This window comes from Phacochoerus africanus, chromosome 11, assembly GCF_016906955.1.
Source record: "Phacochoerus africanus isolate WHEZ1 chromosome 11, ROS_Pafr_v1, whole genome shotgun sequence".
Lineage (NCBI taxonomy): Eukaryota > Metazoa > Chordata > Mammalia > Artiodactyla > Suidae > Phacochoerus > Phacochoerus africanus.
Window position 1 is genome coordinate 36,666,021 of NC_062554.1, and position 16,152 is coordinate 36,682,172.

The 16,152-nt window shown below is 38.2% G+C and overlaps 1 protein-coding gene across 1 annotated transcript in view; it reads left to right on the forward strand.

The window, feature by feature from the left end:
* The window catches only part of DDX10 (DEAD-box helicase 10), a 266,513-nt gene that overhangs the window by 21,555 nt on the left and 228,806 nt on the right, over positions 1 to 16,152 (forward strand). Inside the window, exon 9 of the mRNA XM_047752198.1 lies at positions 4,304 to 4,388. Within this exon, the coding sequence (XP_047608154.1) occupies positions 4,304 to 4,388 (85 nt within the window). The remainder of the gene's footprint in view (positions 1 to 4,303; positions 4,389 to 16,152) is intronic.

Sequence of the window (16,152 nt, forward strand, 5' to 3'; positions counted from 1 at the left end):
CATCCTTCTCCCCCATCAACCTGTTTCCTCTGGTAACCATGAGTTTTTCAAAGTCTGCGAGTCAGTTTATGTTCTGTAAAGAAGTTCACTGTATCCTTTTTTTAGATCCCACCTATAAGTGATAGCATATGATATTTGTTTCTCACTATCTAACTTCACTTAGCATGGTAGTTTCTAGGTCCATTCATGTTGCTGCAAATGCCATTATTGCATTCCTTTTTATGGCTGAGTAATAGTCCATTGTATATATAGTAGTATTCCGTTGTACTACATCTTCTTTAGCCACTCCCATGTTGATGGACATCGAGGTTGCTTCCTTGTCTTGGCTATTGTATACAGTGCAGCAATAAGCACTTGGGTACATGTATCCTTTTGAGTCATGGTTTTATCGGGATAGAAGACCAGGAGTGGGTTTGCTGGATCATATGGTAATTCTATTTTAGTCTTTTGAGGAATCTCCATACTGTTTCCCATAGTGGTTGCACCAATTTACATTCCCATCAACAGTTGTGAGAGGGTTGTCTTTTCTCTGTACCTTCTCCAGTGCTTATTATTTGTAGATTTCTTGGTGATGGCCATTCTGGCTGGTGTAAGGTGGTATCTCTTTGGTTTATTTTAAAAAGCTTATATGAATGTATTTATAAACGATATATAGTATTATCTTAGGTGTTTATGAAGTTTATATAAACAGTATTATACATCTATAATCTATGACTTTTCATGTCTTTCCATGTTGATGTATGAAGTTCCAGTGAATTTATGTAGTTTATCTCATAGTATGAATTTACTTATCCATTCCTAGAATAACGGACATTTAGGTTTCGGTCTTTTTTTTTTTTTTTTGGTTTCAGTCTTTTAATTCCAAAAACGTGCAGTGAATATTCTGAAGCTTTATTCTTCTATAAATGTGCAGAGATTTCTTTAGAGTACACCAGCGTCTTTTTTAAACTTTATTTTATTCTTAACTTTTCTCAGTTTTATTTCTTAATGAATAATACATGCAGTATGGCTGAAAGTGTGTATGAGACATAGCAGGCCTACTCTACCCCTCCTCACTCTGTAGAAGCAGCTGTTTCTTTCTGTATTTAACTTCATATTTCTAAGTAGTTTTCTTATATTACCATTTCCTAATTTATCAAGTTTAGAAATTAACAAAGATTTCCTTTTGTTACCTCTGTCGTTCTTTTTCCGCTACCCCCATCTTTTCAGTATTGTTACAATATGACCTTTGGTAAAGTCAGCATTTTGTATTTATGGTGTTTTGAGCATGTAATTGTTTGTAGAAGGAAATAGTATACTAAGATTATCTACTCTCTTTTGTTTTTGAGTTAATGATTGAGTTAAAATTTGCTTGGTTTTGTGTTTCTAGTTCTCATATTCCAATGTCACATGTCTAATTTCCTAGCAGTTCTAACACAGTCTGTTTCTCTTTTCCTTGGGACCTCCCTGTGGCAGCCTTTTGTCTCCTGCTCTGACCTGGACTGGTTGCTCTATAAGCCTGGTACACGTTTGTCATCCTGAGACTTCTTTCCAGATCTCTACCTTCCTCTTTCATGACTTACTATTATTATTTAAACTAAAGCTCATTCTTTAATAGCTTCTTAAGTTGGAGTGCATGGGCGGTACATTTTCTGAGCTGTTGTATATCTGATAATGTTCCATTCTAGGATGATAGTTGGGTTGAGAATAGAAATCTCGGTTGAAATAATTTTCTCTTAGAGCTTTGCAGCTGGTGCTTCATTGTCATACAGTAGTCAGTATTATGTTGAAAAGACCTTTGCCTTTCTGGTTCTGTTTTTTGTAGCCCCACCTCCCCCGCCTTATTTTCTGGTTATTCTTAGGATTTTCTGCTTTTCCATGGAGTTTTGAAATTCTGTGATATTGTGCCTTAGTGTGAGGCCCCATTTGTTGTATAGGCACTCAGCATATTTTTTCAATCTGGACCAGCACTGTTCAATAGAATTTTTTGTGATCATTGAAATGTTCCAAGTCTGCACCCTCTAATACTAAGGTACTAGCTGCACATGACAATAGACCATTTGAAATGTGGCCAGTACAGTGAGGGAAGAATGAATTTTTACTTCTATTAAAATTTAATTTAAACTTGAGCAGCACAAAATAGAGAGTCATGTCTTCAGTTGCAGGAAATTTACCTCTGAATTGCTTCTTTGTGATTTGGTTAAATAGAGATTCAGTATTTATTTTGACTATGTAATTATTGTTTACTAACGGAGACTTTTTATACTTAAGATTGTTTCCTTTCTCATATCTTTTTAATTAATTAATTTATTTATTTTGTCTTTTTAGGGCCACACGTGGCATGCGGAGTTTTCCAGGCTAGGGGTCGAATTGGAGCTACAGCTGGTGGCCTACACCACAGCCACAGCAACACTAGATCTGAGCTGTGTCTGTGACCTACACCACAGCTCATGGCAATGCCGGATCCTTAATCCCCTGAGTGGGGCCAGGGATCAAACCTGCTTCCTCATGGATCCTAGTCAGATTTGTTACCACTGAGCCATGACGAGAACTCTGTTTTCTCATATCTTTTTGAAATAATATTTTCCCCTTCCCCCCCCCAGTCTCTTTCTGGAAGAGTATTTAATCTCTTTGAACAATCCTCTAGTTTTCCTGTTTCTTCTTTTGCTTTTTTCTTTTTGTCTTTTTCTTCTTTTTTAATTATTCTTTTTTTCTGGCCATGCCTATGGCATGTGAAGTTCCCTGGCCAGGGATTGAACCCACACTATAGCTGTAACCAGAGCCACAACAATGGAAATGTTGATCCTTAACCCGCTGAGCCTTGAGGGAACTTCCTCATTGTCTTTATCTTATTAATTCTGGGAGATTTCTTGACTTTATAGTAGTTCAGCTTTTCTGATTAAAATTTTAAGTTCCATGAGTTCCTTTTTTACAGCTTCTTCTTTGATGGATGCAGTGTTTTATCTCTCTGAAGATATTGTTAGAGTTCTCTTCACATTGTTTCTGTTACTACTGAGTTTCATTTTTACATTTTTGTCTGTCTTCATTTTTGAAGCTTTTCTTGACTCTTGCAATTGGATATTCCTTATTACATTTAACAGCTTGCAGTCAGAAAGCTTATTTGAACTGATTTCTACATGGGTGACGCTTGTTGACTAATGGCCTTTATTGTGAGGGGATTTGGATGGAGTTGATCACCTTGTGGGGGACTCAAGATGTTAAAGTCTGCTCTTGAACATTCAGTCTTTTCAGAGAATACTTCAGAATAAGCTTGCTGCTGACTGCCTGGCAAGGAAGTCGACGTAGAAGACTCCCAGTCAGCAGTAGGACTTTCACTCAGTTATCCCTGTCTCTTTTCTGGCTTTGGTGCCTCTGCCTTCCACCCTCTCTGGTGTCTTGGTTTGGAGACTTTCTCCGGAATAAGATAAGCTTTTCTTCAGGAGACTAAGTGTATAGGAAAAGGAGGGGGTCTGAGTGCTGCCTTCAACCTCTCTCTGTTTCCAGCCCTGAAACATGCCATGGCCTTCTGGTTACTTCAAGTCCTGAGAGAGAGAATTGTTCTAAATATCTTTGTTCTGTTTTTCTTGGATTTTGCCCCTTTAAATAGATTCAACCCTTTTGCATAACTTGTGTAACTTGGTGATAGTTTTTAATGCTCATAGGTACCTGTAGATATCATTACCTCCCCAAATCTTTTTCTTTTTCCCTTTTTTCATTCCCCCTCCCTACCTCAGTTTTTTTCTCTGTGATAGAGGTTGATCTGAAATCCTTACAACAAAATCCATAAATGAGTAAAGGTAGTTCTCTTAAATTGTTGAGATCAAAATCTCTGGAAATAAATGGAAACTTTTGCAGCCAGAAATATGTATGGAGTAATTATTGCTAGGAAATGGGGAGAGAGATTTAAAAAGACATCATCAATTCAAATGGAGATGGGAATAGCAGGAAAAGTAAATTTTCATTGAAATTTATAAACCAGTTTCATAGTTCACTGGGAGCCCATGAGAAGCAGTTCTTCTAGGTTATTAACTATCGGGGTATTTCATTATTTGTCTGACACAAAGCCATCTGTCTCTTCTGTGTCAGATGCAAAGTAATCTTCACATTCAAACACTGTCATTAATTTCAGTTCAGTTTGTCAAAGAAGAGAAGTGTTTATTATCTCTTGGTTCATGCAATTAATTTTATTTTTAATAGAGTTCACAGATGATATCTGTCAGTTTGATGTGATGGAAAGCCCTGGAAAGCAGTATTATAAAATAAAAATAGTGCAGCAAGGCAGATCTTGGAATTGGATTTTCAACTTGCTGTTCCTTCTGTACAGATTTCCCGGCTGTGAATTGGGTTCTTCAGTTTGATTGTCCAGAGGATGCCAACACATATATTCACAGAGCAGGTAGAACTGCCAGGTAAGTGTGCTAGCCAGTTTCTTTGCTTTTTGGCTCTAAGTAAAAAAGCTTGCTTTCTGAACTGTATACAAACAAGGAATGGAGGCATTCAGGTAAGTGAGTGCTGATTTGACATTTTTGTGATGTAGGTTGCCAGCAAGTGGATAAGTCAGTAATAAGTGCTGAGAAAAATACATAACCTTATTTTAGTGTTTTTGTTCTTCCCTTAATGAGCTTTTCATTGGAACTTCTCACTGAACATCATCTCTTTGATGGGATATAAGACTGTTTATTCAATCTGTTTTCAGATGACAAAACTTGAGTTTTTTGAGCAGTTAAACATTTTTTGTGAAGGTCCATAGAGCCAGGATTTGAACCCAGGCAGTCTGACTCCTGTGGTCTAGATCTGTGCACTCTCCTTCTCTGGTGTAGGTTCTAAAAAGAGACAAGGTGATTTTGAGTCATAGATTTCTCTTATTCTTTTTTCTAGAGTGGGAATTGGAGGCTTTGGCTGGAGGCCACTCCCAAGTACGCCCTTTTCACCCGCCCGCCTCAATGAAAGTACCCTGTGTTTGCTCACGAATGTGGGGAAATTATCTGGAAAAGAATATAGCAAAGTCAATAATCTGGGAGTAAAGGGCATAGGAAGGTATCTGAAAGAATGAAAAGGATAATATGCTATGCATTGCTGTTGAGGTTGTAGTGAAGTTGGGAGATGTATGCTGCTGGTAGAATTGTAAATGTTGTGTCTTTCTGGGTAGCATTTGGTGGTGTTTATCAAAAGCCTCAGAGTTCTTCCCTTTCCCTCAGTAATTCCACATCCAGAAATTAATCTTAAGAAAGTTTTTATAAAGATATTCATTGTACTGATATTTGTCATGGGTAAGAATTAGAAATAACCAGTGAAGTGTTAGACTCAAGATCACTAAGTAAATAGCAGAGAGAGAACTATAACTCAGATCTTTTGGCCCCAGATTTCATTCTTTTTCAACTAAGTAACCATTCGCTAAAGGACCAACCATGTGTGAGGTACTTACTGAATTAGGTCTGGTGTGGACTTCTGCATGAAAGTAAGGTATAGTGTCCATTCCATTAAGGGAGTTTTAATTACCTTGGAAACAGTTGAGACATATATGGTATGAGAGATATTGAGAGAAGTTTTGTGGAGCTCCAGAGGAAGTAGAAAAGGAAGACTTCACAGAAGAGAAACAGTGGCTTCAGTCTTGATTGGTGGATACAAGTTCTGCAGGGACATCTTGATACAAGATATTTTCTTCCTCTGTGAACGTCATGCTGTATAATGTATCTCTCTGTATTTTAACTCAGACTCAAATCCCATCTACTATTGATAATTTTTTTAAGGGAGGGACTACTGGTAAATATAAGAATGTTAGGAGTAGCGCAGTGGTTAACGAATCCGACTAGGAACCATGAGGTTGCGGGTTCGTTCCCTGCCCTTGCTCAGTGGGTTGACGATCCGGCGTTGCAGTGAGCTGTGGTGTGGGTTGCAGACGCGGCTTGGATCCAGGGTTGCTGTGGCTCTGGCGTAGGCTGGCAGCTCCAGCTCCGATTGGACCCCTAGCCTGGGAACGGCCCAATAAATAGCAAAAAAAAAAAAAAAAAGAATGTTATATATCCGTATCCTAAAATGTGATCCTTCCCATAAGCATCTACCAACTGAGCCCTGAGTTGGTAGTTAAACACTGTTCCCTAAGGTTAAGGAATGGTCTATGTGCCATGCAATATTGAGCCACTTGCGACATGTGGCAAATTAATTTTAAATTAAGTAAAATTAAATTCAAAGTACAAATTCGGCTTCTCAATCACAGTAGTCACATTTAAACTGCTAATAACCATAGGTAGTTAGTACGAGCAAACAGAGTAGGTACAGAGCATTTCTATCATTATGAAGAATTCTGCTGAACAGCACTGGTATTTGTTTAAAATATATTTAGCTTAATATTGTTGGACCCTAGAACCATAGCTTCATATAATAAAACCATAAAATAGAAAATCAAAAAGATACTAGAGCTGAAAGTAATATAGATTCTCTCATTCATTTGTTCTACTGGGTTTAACAAATACATATTAAGTGTCTGACATTGAACATAGTGGGAGATATAAGGAGCAAAACAGACACAATTCCTGACCTCATTCCTGACCTTGAAAACCTAGAGGGAATACGGACAATAAAATGTGTAATTTCAGTAGAGCATGATTGGTTATTTACTCCTATCTCTAACTTTGTTGCAATCACTGGAATAAAGGACAACTCTTTCAGGTTTACATGTGCAGTGAGAAGCAGACATTTTTGTCTCCTGAGAGGCTATCATCTTCCTGAGTCACATAAACCCCGTACTAACTAAGTTTTCTTTCATAAATTTTTGTCGGTTTTTGAGGTGTGAGCTAATTAACAGGCATTTTTACCTCACATAGATTCAAATATGAGGTTCCTCACACATGGGTACATTTTGTTTAAAAACCTGTAAACAACCGAAATCATAACCACAATAGGGTTATGATTGGTTCTGATCAGCTACAAATGGACTGTCTCTTTGGTTTTACCTTTTCTTTCTCATCAGAACTGGATGAGTGACTCTAATATGGATGTCAGTGAGGCACTGATGCTTAATGATGGAAGAGACACCAACTGTTGGTCCAAATGGACCAAGCTACTTTTGACTTTTAAGCCACTAACTTCTATTTAATGAGTTTCTAGGGATGGCAGGATCCTTAAGACCAAAGATCTAAATCCTCATTTAAGCAAAGACCATCATTCTGCCAGCTGGCTTGCTCTTCTACTTGCCCTGTACCCTTTTCAGCCATGGCCTCAAGTATGAAGGTGTTCTCTATCCTTGCTTATCTAGGAAGTCCCTTTGGAGTTGAGTTCTCTTCGGTTTGTTTGTATCTGCCATTCTTGGATGGCTTTAAAGGGAAAGATTTTTTTCGTTTGTACCTGATGAATTTTGTTACTGTTTCAGCTGAAGTAGAGATTTTTCCTGTACTTCTATAGCCTAACAAGATATAGAGTTCCTCCTTCCTATTCATTTTCCAGTTTTCATAAACTGTCTTAATTTTTAAACATTTTTTTTATTGATTCAGATTTACTTTGTGGGTCGTTAAACATGGGCTATAATCAAGTTGTACTCATTTAAATTAAATGTATTTCTTTTGACCAGCGTGAAGGAAGAAGGAAGGGAGAGAATAGTAGAATAGTGAGAGATAAAACTGTTACTAGTAGGACTTCACTAGATTTACTAGATTTTACTAGGATTCAAAAGTAAGTCTTTTTATTGCAATTAATTATATAATTTGAACAAGTAATAGAGTTAGAATTAGGCTCTGTGTATGATTTTGTTGTCTGCATTCAGACAGACTTGCCTTTAGACTGGTAACCTTTTGATTTCTAATGGGATCTAAGTAACAGATCCCATTAGAAATGGGAACAGCAGAACAGGGTAGAACAGCAGCTTTGTTTTCCATTTGATAAGAAGTGCATTTGATAAGTGGTGTATCACTGGTCTTTGTGATGGGTACGTGTTTGGGTTATCTTTTGTAATGAGATATTTAGAGAAGTCCTTGGTAGTGGTTGGTAGAATGAGTATTTTAGCACTGTTTAATTCTCCCAGTAAAGGTGTAGCATGTGTGAATTTCTCCATGTACCCATGCATACATTTGCATTTTGTGTCCCTGTGGGCCTCTGGATTATTAAGCTTGGTGGATATGGTCTCATTAGCGTATTGGACCAGGCCAGAAGGGCTCTTTAAAAGTGCTGATGGTGTGGGCGTGGACAGGGTACACCCATTCCTTTAAAGCATACGTTTAGCATGAAGATTATTGGACATCTCAGTATATCAGGAAAAGCTTCAAGAAGGGGAAACATTTCAGTGCTCTTGGTTCCTGGAGAAGTTGTTAAAAATCTTATGTAGTCGAACGTGCCGTGGTGAACGTTAAATTGGTATTAACGACTGGAGAGGAGGTGCAGTATCACAAGGATGGTGTTTACAGAGAGAATACCAATTTTGAAAAGTAGCTGTAATGCATTTTTCTAATATGATCATTAATTTTCAAAGTACAAGCCTGTTTGGCCCTTCTTAACCAATGAAAAAATAATTTGAATTGACTACTTTAGATGTACAGTCAGTGGAAAGATTTGAGATATGTAATGCTTATTTTTCTTTGGCAGTCTAATAAAGAAAATAACCAAACTGCAGTTTAAAAGTTATCATTAATGGGCTTAGATATAATTAGAAAGTTTCGTGGGCCATCAGACTGGATAATTGAATTGAATAAAGACTAAATTAAAATTTGAAACTAATTAAAATCCTCTGTATATGCTGTAATTAAAACTAGGTTGCTAGATCGTGTAGCTTTCGGAAGTAAGCTATAGTATATGAATATGGAGAAATGAACTCACTCCTTTGTGGCCAAATAGCCAAGGTTTACGGGAAGTCTCGTTTGTTTGTTTGTTTTCCTTTTTATGTTTTAGCTAAAAATAAAGGGTGATTTAGGTACTTGTTACCTTAAGTGCTTACTCTGTTTTAAATTTGTTTACCTGTTTAAAATCTTTTCATCTTTAGCAATTGAGAGAAATTTTAATTTTTTTTAACCATCCATATCCCCTTTAACAAAGCGATCTCCTGTAGGGGTAAGTGAGGTAAGGAATATGAATATAGTTTTATAAAGCTGTATCCTGTGATACATTCTACCACTTAAAAGCAAATGTCTTTAGGGCTTACAGTTTTTGGTACTTTTAAAGCCAAGCTCTTCTGTTTCTTATAAAAATGCTCAGTTGAGAATAAAAAAAAGATTTGGGAGGAAAGTCCTTACACATCAGATACTCCTAATTTTTAAAATGCTTTTATTTTGGGCAGTAGAGGTCTATGGGTGGAAGATGGGAGTTTATATATAAGTGTGTGTATATATAAGTACTTGAGAGTTTATAGATAAAAGATGGGACTTTATATATATAACTGTTTTGTTTTCCAGAGTAGTCGTAAAATTCCAGCCATATTTCAACGGAGCCTTGTTTGCCTGGCTGCATTTTGTGGATCTCAGATTTTGTTTGTGGGAGATTTAGGTAGCAAAGTGTGGTTCCAGTAGGGGGCAGCAGAGGCCAGTTCTTTGCATTGCATGCTCACTGGCATCAGTTTAGATCATCAGCAAATATGAAAGATGGAAAATAGTTAAAATTTCCAAAGTGATAATTTGTGAAGAGTTCATGGTTTGTGGAGAATACTTGTATTTTGTGAAACAGATAATGAGAATTTTTAATATAGTGTCTTTAATTGGTTTAACTGTAAATTCAAAATAATAAAAGTGAAAAGACAGTTTCTATGAACATAATATACTGAAGCCTGCTGTGTATATCTTCTGTATAAGATAGGAATAATCTTTGCTAGTGAAAATTCTTACCACCCTGATTCCTTTGTTGACTGATCCTATCTTTAATCAGCTCCTCCTAGATAGAGGCTGGTGCTTTCTTACATGGCCTTCTCCTTTGTTGCTATCTAGGATTTAAAGCTTTAAAAAAAGGGCAAAACCAATCCTTTATTTTGCATCAGAAAGCATTGAGCTGGGGTAGAGAATGACGACTGTGGCAGTAGAGGTGGATGGGGGGCTGATATTTCTTAGGAGTTGCTTATTTCCTAGCGCTTCCCCCTGCTCTCTTGCTCTCTATGCTCCACACAACAGAAAGAGTGATCCTTTTAAAACACAAGTCAGGTCACGTCACTCCTCTGACGGCTTCCCATTTCACTCAGAGTGAAAGCCAAAGACCTACTGAGCCTATGCTATTCAACCCCCCTCCAGTCTTATTTCCTATTATTCTCCATCTGTTCCCTGGCTCCACACTGGTCGTACTCTTTCTCCTGCATGCCAGGCATATTTTTGCCTCAGGAGCTTTACAGTATCTGTTTCTTCTGCTGGATTGCTTTTTCCTCAAGTATCCATTTGGCAATCTTTCTTACACTGCCTGGATCACTTCTTACCTTACTCTGTTTTCTTTTTTTCCATGACGCTTAACACCTTCACATATACTAGAGCTTTCACTTGTTCCATTTATTGTTTCTTTTCTCTCTCTCTTCCCTAGAATGTAAGCTCTATAAAGGCAAGGGAGTTTGTCTACTTAATTGATGTTCCCAGAGCGCTTAGAACAGGGCTTGACTTGGGTAGTTACTTCAGATAACACAATTAGTTTCTCAAATCAGGCTCACGAATCAGAGATGCCGTATTAGTTAGCTATTGTGGCGTAATGAGTTACTTCACAACTTAGTGGCTTAAAGTGAGGACTGTATGTTATCTCATGGTTTCCGTGGGTTCGGAACCCAGGTGTGGCTCATCTTAGTCCATCGCAAGACCATAATCAAGGTTCACAGCTACTTTAAGGCTCAACCAGGGATGGATCCCTTTCCGGGCTTTGCATGTGTGCTTGTTGGCAGGATTCGTTTTCCTGCTGGCTCTTGGTCAGAGGTGTTTTATCAGTCCCTTTCCATGTGGTCGCCTCTTCAGAGGGTTTCTCACAAGGCAGCTGGCCTCATCAGAGAGCAGATGAGAGGGAGAAGGAATAAGGGGGGAGCAGCAATGTCTCTTAAGCCTAGGCTCAGAAGTCACACTCTGTCTTTTTTTTTTTTAGTAATTGACATACAACATTATATTAGTTTCTGGTATACAACATAATGATTCAGTATTTGTATGTTTTGCAAAATGATTATCAAAATAAGTCTAGTATCTGTTACCATTTAGAGTTTAAGAATTTTTTTCTGGTCATGAGAACTTTTAAGATCTATTGTCTTAGCAATTTTCAAATTATATAATATAATGTAATTAATTATAGTCACCATGCTGTACATGATATCCACATGACTTCTTTTCTAACTGGAAGTTTGTTCCCCTCCACCCATTTGTCTGCATCCTATTTCCTGCCTCTGGCAACCACCTCTGTATCTATGAACCTGGTTTTTTTTTGTTTGTTTGTTTATCTTGTTTTTGTTGTTGTTTTGATTCCACATATAAATGAGATCATATACTATTTGTTTTTCTGACTTATTTTACTTAATATTTTTTAAAATCTATTTTTGCCCCAACTGCTCCTGAATGATTTCCTTTAGCATAATACCCTCAATGACTACTCATGTTGCAAATGGCGGAGTCTTTTTTCTTTTGCTTTTTTTTCAGGGCTGCACCTGCAGCATGTGTGTGTATGTGTGTGTGTCTCCCATATATTCTTTATCCATTCATCCATTGATAGACACTTAGGTTGTTTCCATATCTTGGTTATAGTAAATCATACTGCAGTGAACATGGGGGTGCATATGTCTTTTTGAGTTAGTGTTTTTGTTTTCTTTGGCTAAATACCCAGAAGTGGAGTTGCTGGATCTCATGGTAGTTCTATTTTTATTTTTATTTATTTATTTATTTTTGTCTTTTTGTTGTTGTTGTTGCTATTTCTTGGGCCGCTCCCGTGGCATATGGAGGTTCCCAGGCTAGGGGTTGAATCGGAGCTATAGCCACCGGCCTACACCAGAGCCACAGCAACGTGGGATCCGAGCCGCGTCTGCAACCTACACCACAGCTCACAGCAACGCCGGATCGTTAACCCACTGAGCAAGGGCAGGGACTGAACCCGCAACCTCATGGTTCCTAGTCGGATTCGTTAACCACTGCGCCACGACGGGAACTCCAGGTAGTTCTATTTTTAATTTTTTGAGGAACCTCTACTGTTTTCCATAGTGACTGCACCAATTTATATTCCCACCAGTGAGGCACAAGGGTTCTCTTTTCTCCATATCCTTGCCAACACTTGTTATTTCCAGTCTTTTTGATAGTACCCATTCTGACAGGTATGAGGTGATATCTTACGGTGATTTTGATTTGCATTTCCCTAATAGTGATGCTGAGAACTTTTTCATGGACCTGTTGTCCATTTGTATGTCTTCTTTGAAAACAATGTCTACTCAAGTCCTCTGCCCATTTGTTGAATCAGATGCTTTTGTTTTTGCTATTGTATGAATTCCTTGAAAATTTTGTTTTGTTTTGTTTTTAGTTCCTTGAATATTTTGGATATTGTAACCCCTTATCAGATAAATGGTTTGCAAGTATTTTCTCCCATTCAGTAGGTTGCCTTTTTATTACGTTGATGGTTTTGTTTTCTGTGCAGGAACTTTTTAGCTTGATGTAGTCACACTTGTTTGTTTTTGCTTTTGTTGCCTTTGCTCTTGGTGTCAAACTCCCCATATCTTTGCCAAGACCGGTGTCAACACTTCATCTTGCCCAAGAGGCCCAGATTGTTGAGAGCCAGTAATTTAGGAAGCTGCCTACCACACCTAATACTAGCTTCACTAACGTGCAGTTCCAAGTACAAAGGTAATCATGCGCTGTAGGTACCGCAGGAAGAGGTCTGGGATCTCCATCACTGCTGCACAGTGCATTCTTGCCACATCAATGTGTGCTCTGGCCCAGATTAATTCAGCGTCTGTAAGTGATGTATGAGGTTTATCACTTACACAGATGGGCCACTGATGTAGTTAAATCCAGACTTAAATCCCTTAAATCCATAGACTGTAAACAAACCTGGTACATGGTATTAGCTGTTCATAGATGAGAGCTCTCATACTAGCAGATTTACCATGTTTGTTTCCAGGAGGCTTGTCATTATATGCTTTGCGGGGGGCAGGGCAGCTTCTTTCCCACCCCCTTCCCCTGCACCCCCATAGGCTATGAAGGGTTGTGGTTCAGCCATTCACTTCCTAACACTCAATAAGTAGCTGGGTGAATATGAATGAACTCACTTAGCCTTTATAATAGCCTCATTGCCGGGGTGGCATGGTGGAGGGTGGTGGTGGGGAGGGGAGTCTTCTTTTTGGAAACTGTTTCTCTAAGATTGTGAGGTCAACTATGTCCAAGATCACATAGGAAGTACCCCCTCTAGGGCTTCTTGCATCTTTCTGGCTCTACAACTCACATTCTTGCCAGGGTGCCCCAGACCAGCTCTTTTCATTTAATGACATTGAGTGGCCACTGCTCCTATTCAGGGCTTCTAGAATGCATGAAAGACAGATACTTAGAGAAGGAAAGTCGGTATTTTTATTTAAGTGTGCTGCCATTTGTGGTCAGAAGGTTAAACTAAAAATGTATGCACTTTCCTTCCTAATTTGGACTGTGAGAGACAGCTATCCCATAGGTGATCAAATACTGTCCTTGTCCTTAAAAAGTCAAGAAGTTTAGCTTTGATATGGCCATGTACCCTTGAACCTTGTGTTCTTAACCTCTCGAAGCCTTAGTTTTTTTCTCTTGTAAAATGGGATTATTCATATTTCTCAGGTTCCTGGAAGTGTTGCTTTAGGTAGTATCAGTACTGCTTTTACATGGTTTTTCTTTTTGTTCTTTATTAAAACTTTAGTCTTTTTGGAAAAAAAAATTCTTTTGGGGGAACAGAGTTGACGGAGTTTAATGATGTCTACTCTCCTTGTGAACTCCATAAATCCTTGTTTTTAATCAGTTTGCTGGAAGCTTTCCATGCAACACATGTTAGACAGCTTGGCGTCTTTCTTTTACAGTGGACCTTGTTTATCAAACTGTTGAGCCTATCATGGTATACTTGTTTGTATTTCCAAGATCTTAGGCTGCAGATGACTTTATTTTTCCCAGAATATTTCCAAGTTGTCTTTTTCTTCCTTTTTTTTCTTTTTGGCCTATGGAGGTTCCCGGCCAGGGGTCTAATCAGAGCTGTAGCCACCGGCCTACACCAAAGCCACAGCAATGTAGGATCCAAGCCAAGTCTGCAACCTACACCACAGCTCACAGTGACACCAGATCCTTAATTCACTGCCAGGGATCAAACCCGTGTCCTTACGGATGCTCGTTGGGTTCGCAATCTGCTGAGCCATAACGGGAACTCCTGTCTTTTGTTTTTTAAATCTAGTGTGTCATCTTTAGATATTCTGTGATTCAGAGATACCCTTTTTCCTGGAATAAGCTCTCCTCTGTGGCACATTGTGCAGGAGGAACAGAACCGTGGGACTCTGACTCCTATGGCTGTCTGCATCTGCATGGCTGACTGCACTGTCTTCCCTAAGAGACAGGAACTCTTGGGGCTGGTTGCCACAGGTGACACTAAGGCACAGGGAGCAAGCAGCAGACATGGGGGATGAGAGAGAAGGGAAGTGGAAGAGAGGAGTATGACCTACAGTTGTCTCCATTTCTCTACCTCTTGATCATACTTGTATTATGAACAATTACTAGTATATTAATGGAGTCACAAGTGTAGAATTTAGGTCCTGAAGGGACCTAGATAATCTCATTCAAATTGTATAATTTATAAAACGGAAATGCTATGTTTAGTGATAAAATGACTCATTATCCAAGGTGTAAAACTAATGAATAGTACAGCTTGGGCTTGAAATCAGTTCTATGACTCCAAATCCAGTATTTCATCTGTTAGTGCAACATCTAGTGGTTCGTTTGTTTTTGTTCACTCACCATGTATTTAGTGACCAGCTCTTAGCTTCAAATGATGTATGTTAGGTATGAAATGCAAGTTCATACATGTCCTCAATTTTAGGCCAAGTTAAGAGAATACACTAATATTGATAGTAGTAGGATGTTTGTTAAATGAGGTGAAAGTGATACAAAAGATGTACATTTTAAAAGCACTTAAAGGTTTTTACTTGTTATTTAATAACTAGTGTTTTATTACAAATGTAATGCTTAATTGCCATACAAATTTGAGACAACAGTTGAACCACCAAATTCTACCACCTCCAAGAATTTATTTTTCATGTATGTTTATCAATTTTTTTAAATTACAAAAATGGAATCATTTTAAACATTCTTTTATAACCTGATTAGTAACCTGGAGAACCAGGCTGGGAGAACTCAGAGAGGCTAGGTAGTTGTGAACACTGCCAGATCATGTTCCAGAAATAGTTGAAGGTAGGAGTGAGCAAGGTTGAAAGACCACTTAAAGACTCAACTAGAATGGAGTTTGTGTTGGAGAATTTGAATTGGAGAGTGACTGGTTCTTGGGTAGAAAGCAAACTATGCCAGAATGGCAAGGCTTCCCCCCCCCTCCTCTGGCCATATTGTTTCAAGGTTATTTGAATGCAAGAATTACTATTGGGATCCAGATGCCAGTGGTCTGAATCTCCTATTTTAGCTACAGCCACAAGTGATCTGTAGGGCCTAGCGGTTAAGTTTCCTGCTATCAAACAATTACGATCCATCTGTTGAGTATCCATTGTTCCAGAAGAATCCTGGTATAGGTGGAAAAAAGTATTGAACTGTAAGATAAAGTTTCTGATATGTAGTGGTCAGCTGATTATTTATTCGTTTAGGTCAACTTCTTGGCCTTTCAGGAACTTTATTTTTTTATTTGTGCTCTCTATTGGTTGCTTGCTTTTAAGGTTGGCAAATTAATGTAAAATGAAGCTCATCATAAATTCTGAGGCATTACATACATGTAACATGGTGTTAACACTGATGGTGAACGTGAGATTTTTGTTGTATTTCAGATGCAGGGCTTTTTATTTGGTCCCTATGTCTCTTAAAATAATCTGTCTAAATATATGGAGTTTTAAAATGTACATCTTATGAAGAACTCTTATTTTTCTTTATACGCGTATTTGGCCTTGGGCCTTGGATATTGCTTTTGAAATCTAAACGCTAGCTTAGGGGCAAATAGATTATTCTTGTAAGCATTTAGAAAAAGGGGGGATTGCTTATGCATTTTAAAAAGTGCTTTTATTTATGAAATAAAAGCTTACTGGTACATTTTGGGTGTTGGTAT